The sequence below is a fragment of the Sitophilus oryzae genome, unplaced genomic scaffold (genome assembly GCF_002938485.1).
Source record: "Sitophilus oryzae breed Bouriz unplaced genomic scaffold, Soryzae_2.0 scaffold_227_pilon_pilon, whole genome shotgun sequence".
NCBI lineage: Eukaryota > Metazoa > Arthropoda > Insecta > Coleoptera > Curculionidae > Sitophilus > Sitophilus oryzae.
Window position 1 is genome coordinate 1621769 of NW_022146782.1, and position 15087 is coordinate 1636855.

Genomic DNA, 15087 nt, shown 5'->3' on the forward strand with positions numbered 1-15087 from the left:
TTTAACCCCGTGTGCAATTTGCGTGCCGTAAGAAAAAGACAACATAACTCAGCTCCATATTAATGCTGCATAAATCTATTTCACCCGGATATCGATTGAACTGCGACTGCGCCAAACTCCGATTGATTGTTGTTTTAGTTCTGTTTGGATTACTTTTTATTTGTGCGTGTAAAAGAGTGATTTTGTTTAGTTTATTGTTTCCAACTATTTTTTGATATTTTTCCAACTCCATGATAATGTGTTATAAATAATAAAAATATAAATAAAATTGAAGGTTAGGTGAAATGTCAGTCAACCACTTCCCTTTAAAAACACGGACCAATGAAAACTTCTTCAGGTAAGGCATGCGCAATTAAGTGACTATCCGGGTGAAATAGACTTATGCAGAATTCCATATTTCTCTTTCACTGTTTGGGCTTCACTTTTTAGAGATTAGGCTGAGTATATAAAGTTATATGTATATGATTTCCTTATGTCTATTGACAAGTGACAATAGATAGGTACGCTTTAAGAACAATCCCACCAAGCAAAAAACCTCATATTACATTTACAATATTTCAGTCAATATTTTTATAATATGTCTAATTAAATTTGGCCGAAAGGAATTTTGCTGGATTTGCTGGAAGTTGTTCTAAAAAAGGACTGTCCTTTTCAAAAAAGGGTTAGCTGGCTTGGAAATGAACATCGATGATATTCTCCATATAATTTTACAATAAAATGACGGCGATTTTTATTTCATAGCCATCGCTGACGCCTTTTTTTCTATAGTACAATATTGGGTTGTCAAGATACTATATTCACTCTATTTTCTCTTACTTTCTGACTTTCCCCCATAGACCTAAGCGCAAACATGGCGGCGCGGCGCGGTGCTCAAGATAAGAATTTCTCCGCACGTTGATGCTCATTCTTAATGCCTCTATATCTCTGAGATAACCTCTTTAAATTTATTTAACCTCAATTTATTTTTGTGTTGTACTTTGATTTTTTTTATAAATAATATTATATACCTATAAATACGGTATTATAATGTTCTTATGACAAATTTTGTGAGCCAATTTTGACCTGATTCTTTTGTTTACAACTTTCAAACATGCCTTCTGATGAGCAAAAACGAATTATATTGCAAGATATTAATTGTAAATACGGCGATAGCTTATTAAATTTATCTAAATGCACCGAAATTTACCAAAACCTTTTGGACAGAAAGAGAGAGATACTTCGAGAGGTAGGTATTATGAAGTTTGATTTATTTTCCTTTATTTCAGATAATACAATATTTTAGCTGGACCTAGAAAATACAGAAGGTATTGTTGGTGCTTCTATTAATGATGGGGAAAATGCCATTGGGCAGTCTAGACTAGCAGTAGACAATTCTAGAGAAATAACTGATAATGTTGAAAAAGATTTAAATGAATTTGAAGACATACGGAATACATTAAAGAATAAATTCGATAAACTCTATGCTTTACAAACTACTTTGCAGTACATGAGAGTTGTACAGCAAATTGAACATTTATGGTATGTATTTTTTTCTCACCTAATTTCACTTTGAGTGTATTTGTTTTTTTTTAAGTAATGAATTACAGCGAGAATTGGATAGAAAAGATGATGAAAAATGTACTACGCATTTTGCCAATTTAACAGAAATCAACAGGATACTTGCAGATTGCCCTGTAGAACATTTAAAATGGTATCTTAAGGAATCTATGTTACACTGGCATGAAATTTTAAAGGAAAAATTATCAAAGTAGGTGGTAATTTTAGCAAATATATTTTTTGGAAGTAAGAACCTTTATTTTTAGAGATCTTGAGGAGGTATTGAGACAAATAAAGTGGCCTTTTGTCAGCACAAATTTTAATTTAGTATTGCCTATGGATAGTAATATTAGTAGGCTTAAAACTATAGCAGAATATTTGCTGCAAATTGAACTTCCAACAGAAAGTAATGTTCAAAAGGAAGTTCCTTCAGGTAGGTACTTGATATATCTACTATATATATTTTGGTAATTATTGGGAAAACTGGAAATCGTCAGATTTTCACCAAAATTGGTATACACACTATTTTAAGGTCGTAGATTACGAATCTGAACTTTTTTCTTGGCGGTCTCTTACGGTTTTTCAGAAAAACGGAAAATTATTTCAACATTGAATTTTTCTTTATTTCGGCCCTATAAAGTAATAATTTCACTATATTTTCATTATATTATAGTTTATCTAAAAGCTACACTTGATTGGGGATAGAAAAATGTCCGAAATTTTACTGAAAAACACTTTTCTTAACAAAATAACAAAGAAAATTGAGACCAGATGGACGTTTGACATTTGATTTATCTTTCTTTCTCTCTGCTATGTAATGAGAGAGACAAATATATTCTAGACCTAATCTAGAAATTTGAAAATTTACAACGTTGCCATATCGTCTATTTTTTCGGGTGATTAGGGATTTTAAATAAATTACCTATTATGAGATTGACAATACTAATTAAATATACCTACCTATATCCACAAAGTTACGCGGAAGAGTTTTGATTGCATTGGTTTCAACTTCTATGCGGAGGGGCTTAATCTTTTTTTTTGTTATATTATATTTATAACCACGAAGTTGCACGAAAGTTAATCTTTTGTTGTTATATTATATCAAAAAAAGACTATTTATAACCACGAAGTTGCACGAAAAAGTTTTGATTGCATTGGTTTAAACTTTGCGGTGGGGGCAAGGGAGGGGGTTAATCTTTTTTTTGATATAATATAACAACAAAAGATTACACCCTCCGTATGGAAGTTGTAACCAATGCAATCAAAACTCTTTCGTGCAACTTCGTGGTTATAAATAGTCAGATCTCGTTGGTAAAATAGCAATTATGGGAAGGAGCCGTTCTTCTGGCGACCGCCTTTCATAATCCCAGAATGAGCGAAAACACACACTAAATTTAGGTTTAGCATTGGCAACGTTGCTTGAAATGCCAGAAACACATAACCCAACATTTTCAGATTGTTTACAAATTTATTTTAGCAAATTTTCCTCTATTATGCATAGAATTGGTTAAAAAAGTAACAGAAAATAATAATAGCATCATTGTTTATTGAATACCTAACAAAATATGTGCTAGAAAACCTGAAAAATATGAGAAATTAAGAAAAATTCGATGTTGAAATAGTCTTCCGTTTTTCTGGACAACGGTAAGAGACCGCCAAGAAAAAAGTTCAGATTCGTAATCTACGACCTCAAAATAGGGTGCATATCAATTTTGGTGAAAATCTGACGATTTCCAGTTTTCCCAATAATTACCCTAGTTTTTTTTGTTCGGACAGTTTATATGGAAAATTTTCAGCCAAAAATACTATATAATGTATGACCAAGTGACTCTTCAAATACATATACAGGGTGTTGCTTAAAGACATGGTAATATTTAAAGGGGCGATTCTTGGACCTGTCCTAAGACAAAAATTTGCACGAATGTATGTTCTACATATCTATATTAACATCAGAGTTATTATGAAAAAATGTTTTTTTAGAATATTTTACCACACTGTATCTCAAAAGTTACTAAGTTAAGAATCTCAATGTTTACCACATACATTCATATGAAGCTTTTTCTTAGAATAAGTAGAAGAATCACTCCCTTAAATATTAGCATGTGATTAAGCAACACCCTGTATATTTACCTATTGTTTCCTTCTTTGGCTGTTGTTAAAGTTTGTTTAAATAAACCCATTAATCGCTTTGTATAATTATTGGCTTAGGTTTTTGAGTTTTTGTTACAGGAGTTTTAAGTTATTTTACACCTCCATGTTTACCTGTCCATTTTCTTCTTCAACCTCTGAAAAGAAGGTTTATATATCATTTTTATGGAAACAGAAAGACCAACAGACCTGACAAGCCAGAATGGTAAAAATATATTGAAAATAACAGTTTCTTAGATCATTGAATGATATATTATATTTTAGGTATTTCACTCAAATTCTTACATGGGTGAGGGATCATAAAAAGTATGTTGAGGAATGGATTCAGCCAGTAGTGGTTGAAAAATTTGGTTTGCACCACATAGATGCCCAGGTAATTATTTTAAAACATTACCTAAGTTCTTAGAGGCGGGCGAAACTGTTATTTTCAAATAACAGCTTGAACTGTTCTTGTTATTTAAACATAACAGTTTAAAAGTTAACAGTTGTAAAAAAGTCAAAGTATAAAAAAAAGAATGGGCACATTTAATAAACATTTTTAATATGACATAACAGACACCTATACACTTTTTGTAATTGTCTGTTTATTCATTAACAATCATATATGATCAATGGAATAAATTTGTGGTTTCAATTACACTTTATACTTTTCATTTGTGACTTCATTCAGGACTTCTACTACACTACAGAAAAATTCTACTACATTTTCATGTTTTTTTTTAGTTTTCTCTAAAACGGTATGGAAATTTGGAATAATATAGGCGGTATTAACCATTTTAGAACAAGCAAAAATTATGAAGAATACATTTTTCTCAAAATATCAATAATAAAAAAGTTTTTCCTCTTGTAAAGATAATCCAGGGACATACTGTAGATCAGTTGAAAAATAAAGGTCGATTTTTTTGGAACAACTGTTGCAACCTGGGTAGAATTTTGTCTGCAACTGTTGCAACCTTGGTAGAATTTCGTTTGTACCTGTCACTTTTATAAAGAAAAACTATTGCAAACTGTTATTGAAAAAATAACAGTTATACAATAAAGGTCGGCTTTTTAGATCAACTGTTGCAACCATGGTAGAATTTTGTTTGCAATTGTTATTTTTAGAAAGTAAAAACTATTTCAAACTGTTATTGATAAAATAACAGTTTTAAAAAAAAGGTCGATTTTTTGGATGAACTGTTGCAACTTGGGTGGAATTTTGTCTGCAACTGTTATTTTTAGAAAGTAAAAACTATTGCAAACTGTTATTGTTAAAATAACAGTTTAAAAATAAAAGTCGATTTTTTGGATGAACTGTTGCAAACTTGGTAGAATTTCGTTTGTACCTGTTATTTTTAGAAAGTAAAAACTATTGCAAGCTGTTATTGTTAAAATAACAGTTTAAAAATAAAGGTCGATTTTTTGGAATAACTGTTGCAAACTTGATAGAATTTCGTTTGTACCTGTTATTTTTAGAAAGTAAAAACTATTGCAAACTGTTATTTATAAAATAACAGTTTTAAAATAAAGGTCCATTTTTTGGATGAACTGTTGCAACCTGGGTAGAATTTTGTCTGCAACTGTTATTTTTAGAAAGTAAAAACTATTGCAAACTATTATTGTTAAAATAACAGTTTAAAAATAAAGGTCGATTTTTTGGAATAACTGTTGCAAACTTGGTAAAATTTCGTTTGTCCTGTTATTTTTAGAAAGTAAAAACTATTGCAAACTGTTATTTATAAAATAACAGTTTTAAAATAAAGATCGATTTTTTGGATGAACTGTTGCAACCTGGGTAGAATTTTGTCTGCAACTGTTATTTTTAGAAAGTAAAAACTATTTCAAACTGTTATTGATAAAATAACAGTTTTAAAATAAAGGTCGATTTTTTGGATGAACTGTTGCAAACTTGATAGAATTTCGTTTGTACCTGTTATTTTTAGAAAGCAAAAACTATTGCAAACTGTTATTGATAAAATAACAGTTTTAAAGTAAAGGTCGATTTTTTGGATGAACTGTTGCAAACTTAGAAGAATTTCGTTTGTACCTGTTATTTTTAGAAAGCAAAAACTATTGCAAACGGTTATTGATAAAATAACGGTTGTAAAATAAGTATCCAGTATTATATTTTGAAACAATAATTGTTGCAAGCTTCGTAGAGTTTTGTATTTTTTTCATATTACTAGCCATTTCTGTTACACCTCGATATTTTCGTTGGTAACTGTTATTTTTAGGAAGTAAGGACTATTCCAAACTGTTATTTATAAATACCAACTGTAAACTAGCGGCCGACTGTTATTCTTACGGAGTTTTAGGTTGAGTTTATAAGAGGTCTTGTGCACTTAGGAGCGGAAAAATTGAATTCCGAATTGCCTTCACTACAATTCGATGACTATACCTTTTCTCACTCCATTGATGAAGCTTTGGGTTTTGACAAAGAGTTAAGGGAAGTCTACGGTTATCCATCAAACCAGCCCAGTATTATAGTGGTTTTAACACAGGCTCCAATTTTGGTAAAATGGTTGATAATGGAGAAAAAATGTTAGTATGTAAAACTTGGTTTGTTTATTAATATATTATTGTTTTGTGGCGTTTTTTAGATGCTGTTGAAAAAATGGATGCTATTCTATCGCAGAATTCAACAGAGGCATTTGGACTATTAACATCCGATGTTGAAGATTTGAAAATCACAATGTGCGCTGATGCATTTATTACTTTGCTTCAAACAATAACTGAAAGGTATGTACTATATATTTAATAATTTTAAAACACCTGAAGAAATTTGTAAATATACAATCTCTGTAAAGGATAAATTTTTTATTTTTATTTTTTAAGGTATGAATGTCTTCCTCAGCCTGGTCATAGATTACAATTTTTAGAGCTACAGCTTGAATTATTAGATGATTTTAGAGTTAGGTAAGTACTGTAAACATAGTTCTTCTGGCGTAACTTTTCCTAATATGCCAGAACACGATCTGTCAAAGCAGTCAGCTCCATATTCGGAAAAGTTGCATGAGAAGAACTATACATATATTTCAATGATACATATACAATGTAGATTACTCAGATGATTCTTATTTTGTTCTTGAAAATTGTTACAAGTTACAAGATATTAGTAAAAAAAATATTGTAGTTAGATATTGGAAACCATTGGCGTACTATCTAGTCTTTAAAAAGGATTTGTATAGGCTTAACAAAAGGTAGCTCAAAAATTCAATAAAAAAATCAAAAAATAATTTTAGAATCTCCTCCTGAAGTGCTTTATTTTTTAGATTATTACAACTTGTAAATGCCGAAGAAGGCGATATAATTGATTCAAAAGTACCGATGATAGCAAATACTTTGTATTATATAGAGAATGTTTTAGTTGATTGGGGTACAATGTTGGTAAGTCTTAAATTAACGTAAATCTTGGTTTTCAAGTATTTTACTTTAGATAAAGATAAAAAAGCACTATTGTGTAACTGTGTCATGAGGTACTAGATAATTGAAGGAAAAAAGTCGTCACGGTAGTCATAGAAATGACAATCATTTAATAAATATCAACATAAAAAGACAAAAAATTGTTTTGAAAATAGACTTGTGTCTATGGACAGTTTTTACTTCTTTTCAAAAGATATTCAATTGTCATTTCAAAAGAAATGCTGCAGAGATGGGCCAGTAAGAAACTCTAATGTAAAAAACATTTTTTTTTACATATAAATTCCATTTTTACGTCTTTACCGTCTACAGATCCCTGAAGACGGTGGTATTTGTTAATACATAATAATTTATTTCACTGTATTTAGTTATTTTAAATATAGTTCAGTCATTGGGGATCAAAAAAGGGGCCTGCTTGGAAAAAAGTCCGGAAGTTTTGAAACTTTGCAGGTTTATAGGTTTTGGGGTCCCTAACAAAAAGCCATAAAATGCACATTTTCAGACTTTCCGCCGGCGCCGCCATCTTGCCAAGATGGCGCCCAAAATCGGTATTTTGTAAATGTCTCGAAAACTATGCGTTTTTCGTAAAAATTTGAAGAGAGCAAAATTAAAGAGAATAAAATTTCCTATAAAAAAGGTTATATGAAAATTTTTGCTAAAGTCAACCGTTTAGGCACAAAATCCCTGGAAATTTTACAATTTTGCGTAAAGTATGATATACATATGGTCGATTTTCCGAAATCAAATGTCGATTAGTGTTCACTAAAACTAGTTTTAGTTTAGTTTCTTCAATTTTGTCATGAAACAGCGGCGTCTTTTTAATTTGCTCATTAATTTATGAATAATTAATTGTCGTGCTGAACAGCATTCATTGCGAACTGACCACCAGGTTCAGCATTGGTTTGATTGTACCAAAGATGCCGAAGAATGGGGTTGGAAGAAAACAAAAACAGGCATTACTCCAGTCACAACGTTGAACGATCCAGCTCCAAAATCCCTATTGACATTTTTATCCTGTAAATGCAAAGCCAACAACTATGGTAAAGCCTGCGGATGTAGAAAAGCAGGATTAAAATGTTCAATGATTTGTGCATACTGCAATGGGAAATCCTGTGACAACGTCACTGAAGTGTCACTCGACGAATCTGATGAAGAGGAGTTGGACTTGCCTGTAGATATCCCTCTGGCGGTTGAAGATGAAGAGTTGGACGTATTGAGAGACCACCCTGATGAGCCCAGCACAGCAGACACGATCGACTTTGACATCAATGAGCCAGATCCGTCGGACTTGTGCAGATAAGTTAAAGTTTTGAATTTATCTAGTGGAGTAGGCCTCCGGGGAGACCACATTAAAATAAACGCGCCATCTAAATTACTTTACCTCTTGGGTGGTGTGGAAACAAGTACACATTTTCAATAATTAATATTAATTATTCATAAATTAATGAGCGAATTAATGATACGCCACTGTTTTATGACAAAATTGAAGAAACTAAACTAAAACTAGTTTTAGTGAACCCTAATCGACATTTGATTTCGGAAAATCGACTATCATATTTTACGCAAAATTGTAAAATTTCCAGGGATTTTGTGCCTAAACGGTTGACTTTAGCGAGAATTTTCATAAAACCTTTTTTATAGGAAATTTTATTCTCTTTAATTTTGCTCTCCTCAAATTTTTGCGAAAAACGCATAGTTTTCGAGATATTCATAAAATACCGATTTTGGGCGCCATCTTGGCAAGATGGCGGCGCCGGCGGCAAATCTGGAAATGTGCATTTTATGGATTTTAGTTAGGGACCCCAAAACCTATAAACCTGCAAAGTTGCAAAACTTCCGGACTTTTTTCCAAGCAAAAATCCCCAATGACTGAACTAATTGGTAGAAGCAATAGAAAGTCTATGAAGAATGATATAATTTTTTTAAATTTTTTTGATAGTTTTTACATTTTTTGACATCCCTGAATAATATCTAGTAATACAATAATTTTTTTATCTACAACCGTTTAGTTATAACGTTTTTACATCACTATTTTTTTAGTATTTCAGTTACGATATGAGATTCATAACACAACTAGTGGTGTTATGAATCTATAACACTAGTTTTTATAATAATGAAAAACAACTATGTGACAAATGTCATAGTTAAAGGTGTTGAAGGTGGGCGACTAATAAACAAAAATTAAAACAGCATTTTCTTATTTTTCGGTTGTAGATAAAACGTTGTACATGACACGTGCGTCTAAACATGATTACAACTTACAACACTCGTGTAATCGTTCACACTCATTGTAATCATGTTCATAAACACACTTGTACTGTAAATAACTATTATAGATTTCCTTTATATCAAAAATAAATGCTTTTTTAGCATTTTTTGAATCTGTATTATTACAAAAACCAACTCGAAGAGTCTAAGAAACTGCATACATCACCTTCGATGAACGACTTTGATGACGAGTCCACTCTCGATTTGGAATCCGAGTCGATTTTTGCAGAAACTCTGTCCTTGTACAGGCACTTTAGAAGGGACTTGTTATGCGGGTTATCGGAGAAAGTAATAAGTGAAATAAAAAAGTGTAGCTGGAACTATCGACGAGAAAGGTTAGGTTATAATCTACAGTTCGTTTCCATATACATATAACTATATATACTCAGCCTAATCTCTAAAAAGTGAAGCCCAAACAGTGAAAGAGAAATATGGAATTCTGCATAAGTCTATTTCACCCGGATATCCATTTAACCGCGCATGCCTTACCTGAAGAAGTTTTCATTGGTCGGTCGGTGTTTTTAAAGGGAAGTGGTTGACTGACATTTCACCTAACCTTCAATTTTATTTATATTTTTATTATTTATAACCTTTGAATAAGAAGACTAAAGAAGGAGCATATCAAAAATCTTAGGTCCACCGCGATGGGACTCACTCAAATATAGCCAACTTAAATTCCGGTTTATCTAGTGCTGTTCTAATTTTATTTAAAAAATGTAAAACTATGATGTAGGGTAGACCTGGGGTAGACTCGCAATATTGTTTTTATTTTACGTTATGAATAAATGTTGGTAGTTATTAAAATTGTTATAAAAACATATTATTATAATAAAAATAGATAAGTTTTAATGATTATTAACACAAACATCCGATACGCTACTGAAGATGCTACTGAAGCAGGTAAGTCAAATTGACGTATCTGAATTCTTTGACATCTAATCTTTGACAAGTAGTAAATAAAAGCAAAAATGCAAGAAAAAATATATAATTAGTTAATTTAAGTGAATTTCATAAATGATCAGTTTACTACACGTATGTATATTATATAGTCACTTACTATCGAAAAGTTGTTCCATTATTTCATTCGATTTTTGCCGAAATCTACCGCACGCTACACAACCAACTATTTTAGAGTCTTTTTCGATAAATTGCGATAGTGTCACTGTTAATTTAAGTTCTGCCACAATTTCCATCTAGATTTACTACCTTTATACAACTATCAGTAGTAGAATAAATAATAAATAACATAAAATAAGCTCCGTAAAGACTGACAAATCCACAAAATTTCAAATCAAATTCAAATGTGTCAAATGAATCGTCAAACAGAACTGTCAAGGATCCCCACCCTAGAGTCCTTTTTCCGCCCACCATGCATGAATACATGGATAGCATTATGCTCCTTCCTTAGTCTTCTTATTCAAAGTTTATAACACATTATCATGGAGTTGGAAAAATATCAAAAAAATAGTTGGAAACAATAAACTAAAGAAAATCACGCTTTTACGCGCACAAATAAAAGGTAATCCAAACAGAACTAAAACAACAATCGATCGGAGTTTGGCGCAATCGCAGTTCAATCGATATCCGGGTGAAATAGACTTAGGCAGCATTAATATGGAGCTGAGTTATGTTGTCTTTTTCTTACGGCACGGAAACAACACACGGCGTTAAATAGGGAACACTGAGTATATTTCAGTTATATGTATATGTTCGTTTCATGCAATGACTAAAGAATCCAAGGACAAATAACATCCGAGAGCAAATTGTTACGACGTCACCAATCAGTGCCGTGGAACATATTTTTCTTAACTTAGCTATTTGAAGAGATATTTATATTTTTTAAGAAATTTTTTAACTACGCCTATGGTGTATGCAGTGGTATCATACTAATTAATTACGAAAAAAAAACGTATTAAACTGTTAACAAAAGGTATAAAACTAGTATCGACGTATAGCACAGATCAAGTACATATAATTTCGGAAAAATAATTATCGAATTCAATAAGAAAACGCTAGAAAGGTGGAGCGGACTGTTTATTTACCTATGAAACGTAACTCCTTACTCTTTCTTATCGTTGGGGACTACTAATCATTGTAATAAGGTTTATACAAAGTTCCCTATACACAAACTAATAAAAATCGCTAAAATTGTCGCTGATGAGTATGATGACCAGCTGATGACTCATTCGTCGCCATCAAAAAAATGGCGTCTAAGGTCACAAATTCTGCTGCAGCCCGTATATGGGCGTTACATGTCCTTATATTCTTCAGTAATTGCTTGATACGAACTATACCTAATTAAAAAAAAGGAAAATCTTATGGGACTTTTTAATTTATTAGGTGGTCATCAATGAAAGTACTGAAAGAATTTAGAAGTCTATCGTTAACGCCTTCGGCGTGTCCACTGTTTGACGTTTTAGCTAAAAGGTTGCATCAGTTGGAGAAAAAATTGCAAAGTCGATTATTTACCATAGGTAACAGAAATATACCCTGCGATTGAATGGAAATGACGTCATATTAGGCGTAGAAGTAACATTTTAATTGAAACTTTACAATCTATCATTAAATTAAAATTAGCTAGTTTTCCACCACAAAACAAGTACCATACGGTTAAAAAATGGTGTCATAATAGCCTTTTAAATGACAATTATATATATAATATATAATATATACTGATCGGCATACAAATTTTTTTTAAAATGTCTAAAGACATAATTAAAATAGAAAAAATAAAATCCTATCTGTTAATTTTTAATAAATAATATAAAGGGATCCTTCGTCATTTCAAAGCTTGCTGTGACGCCGTTTTTAACGTTTAACAAGGACTTTCTATAGCTCATGAACGGGTGTTACTATCAGGAACATCTCAGTGATACATAAATTAAAGCTTAAATTGAAATGTTATTTCTGTGCCTACTATTACGTTATTTTTATTTGATCATACAACAAGTTGAAGGTAGAATAAAAACAGTAAATATTACAGTGTGGAGAAATATAGCGACACAATTGGATACCTACTTGTTTGAAGATTTGGTTATGGATAACCGTTTCAATGATGGAGGTGCCCTACAACTAAAATTTGACGTTACTCGAAATTTGCTGCCTTTATTTTCGCAATACACTGATACTCCTGCCAACTATTTTACACAGTGAGTTCTTATTTAACAAATCTTATATTTTTTTATTCAAGTATACAGGGTTGTTCACCACATATGACACGGAGTATTGCAACTAAACGATTAGATTTTTGCAAACTGGAAGTTGTGGGTTAAAAATAAAATTTATAAGGTGTTACTTTTTACCACACTGTCTAATACACATACAAAATTCAGTTTTTTAGTATTTGAAGTAATTATTATTAATCAACGTAAACAGTCAATTAATGTAGTTTGAATACTGGGATCATATTAATTGGTCCTTTTTAACAAAATATATTTAAACATTTATTTTTTATTTTTTTTTTAATGAAATAGGGAAGTGTATCGACAATATTAGTATCTGTACTCTTTGTAAATTTGTTACATCTTTAAAAACAATCTAAAATGTCAATATTCCATGGGTATAGTAATAAATGAGGTCTAAATTATAAGAAAATGCATTTTTTATGAAAACTTCAAGAGATAGGTAAAAAATAGTATAATACTGTTTGATAGACAAGACGATTGATGCAAATTGTGCATCTGATTCTCGTTAAATATACAGGGTGTTCCATTTAAATTAAACAAGGTATTGCCGTTTAAAGCTAGTAATTATTTAATAGAAATTTTTAGACACTCTGTATGAGGTAGTATTTTGTTTATTATTGCAACACAATACCTGAAAAATAAATAAACTTCAGTAAATATTTAGTATTAAAAACTTGCAATACCCTTGGAGGAATGAAGCCTTAACATTTTTACTGCAATTTCATAAAATTGAGAATATTTCAAAAACGGTAAGGTTTAAGTGTGATAAACCTTAATCAAATTTACCTTTATTTCAATCGTAGAAACTAAAAATAGAATAATATACATAATGTTCCGTTCAAAAAAATACAACTATAATATTTTTTACTTATTTGGGACACTCTGTATCTTGTAAAAATCTAATTATTTAGCTGCAATACTCCGTGTCGTATGTCGTAAACAACTCTGGATAGTTTATCCAGCGACAGAATATATTATGGTTTCTGCTGGTTGAATAAAAACAATATTATTTCTTTCATTTATTTTGCTGAAATTACAAATATTCTGATATAATTACCACAGAATAATTGTCCTACTTTTGAAGTAGGCGTCCCAAAATTTTTTCGTTTGAAGTCACATATTTTGACAAATATACTTCCACAACTACAATTTTCCGACACTACATTTTGTTTTACAGACTAATAGAGTCATGCAACTTGCTCAACCTGACCAAAGGTTCAGCATTGTTGCTAAGAGAGACTATTTTGGCACTCGAAGGCGCCACAGGGGTTGAAGATACCAGGCCAAAAACGTTGAAAGAGATTGGTGTTAGTAACTTTGGCCCGAAAATGGCCGTGAAAATATTGAACCAGAGAACAGACATTACAGTGAATAGGCTAGACGTGGATTGAGGTTTTATTTTTTTGTTTACCGTACTATCAACAAAAAAACGCCGGCTGGGTAGCTTTTGAAATTCTGCATTGTCGTAATTTCACATATTTTACGTACGATAATTTGTGATGTTTTTTAGATTTATATTTCAGATTTTTTTACCAGTCCGTACTTGAAAAACTAAAACTTTATTCATAAAAGGGGTATTCATTTTCTATGTTCAAGTGAAAAAATGAAGCATTTGAAAATATTAGAGATATACATATATTTGTTATATTATGTTCTAATATATTTATTTATTTATTTTTATACATTAAAACTATCTTAGGACAAGGATTAACTTTACATAAAGTAATAATCATTATAGCTTTTAAAAATTACTGTAAAAAGGTGATAATTTTTGTTTTGTATAGGTGCTTGTTATAATTTATTGGATATTGTTGGTGAATTTTTTAAGTATACCAAATAAAAGTATTTTTACAGACTTGGATCTATTTTTGATTATCTGTAGTACGATAATAAGTTAATAAATTTTCTTTTAAAACTTTATATATTGTTTTAGTTACTATTAACTACACACACCGGAAAAATCTAGGGATATCATTTTATTAAAGTTAAAAATAAATGTTTTGAATAAACAACCACATATGTGTAGGCCGATTCTTTCTACTTCGATTGAAACAAAGTAGTCACACTAGTTATTTCTAAATTTGGGATATTTGCAGAAGCGTTTGTGCATTTTTTGTCAAATGTATAAAAAGCACCAAGCATCAATTGTTCGAATTTAACCTATACTGTCTATGTTTTTATGATACCTGACCAGAATTCATTCAAATAACTCTGTTTAGTATTAAACGACATTATGGAGCGTAGACATCTTAACAGAGACGAAATGCTAAGGCCCATGGGCATGCTCGAAGCTGGAATGCGCCAAATCGACGTAGCTAGAGCATTAAATACAATGCAAAGTGTAATATTGCGATTAAGTGCACTCTGCCGTGAAAGTGGTGATGTTGCAGAAAGGCACACAGGGCGACATCGCATTACTACCCCTCAGCAAGATCATTTTTTCAATTAAATGCTCGACGCCGACCGACTCTTATAGCACCAGAGCTTAATTTAATTCTCCAGGAAACACATAACACGTACTATTTTATCTACTATTTTTGATAGATATAAG

The 15087-nt window shown here is 31.2% G+C and overlaps 1 protein-coding gene across 1 annotated transcript; it reads left to right on the forward strand.

The window, feature by feature from the left end:
- Nucleotides 1-244: 244 nt before the first annotated feature.
- Nucleotides 245-14391, forward strand: LOC115884367 (RAD50-interacting protein 1). Its single transcript, XM_030902925.1, has 14 exons — nucleotides 245-1225; nucleotides 1283-1518; nucleotides 1574-1747; nucleotides 1803-1969; nucleotides 3766-3889; nucleotides 3949-4057; nucleotides 5979-6204; nucleotides 6264-6402; nucleotides 6499-6579; nucleotides 6936-7050; nucleotides 9454-9686; nucleotides 11692-11825; nucleotides 12335-12500; nucleotides 13714-14391. The coding sequence occupies exons 1-14, from the start codon at nucleotides 1091-1093 to the stop codon at nucleotides 13925-13927; spliced, it is 2253 nt and encodes a 750-aa protein (XP_030758785.1). The 5' UTR covers nucleotides 245-1090; the 3' UTR covers nucleotides 13928-14391.
- Nucleotides 14392-15087: the final 696 nt, after the last annotated feature.

What these genes read in the sequence shown, in the direction of transcription:
- LOC115884367 (XM_030902925.1), top strand. Translation starts at nt 1,091, where the DNA reads ATGCCTTCTGATGAGCAAAAACGAATTATATTGCAAGATATTAATTGT. An exon ending in AGAGAGAGATACTTCGAGAG is followed by an intron (nt 1,226 to 1,282) that starts GTAGGTATTATG and finishes ACAATATTTTAG; the next exon opens with CTGGACCTAGAAAATACAGA. An exon ending in CCTGCCAACTATTTTACACA is followed by an intron (nt 12,501 to 13,713) that starts GTGAGTTCTTAT and finishes TTTGTTTTACAG; the next exon opens with ACTAATAGAGTCATGCAACT.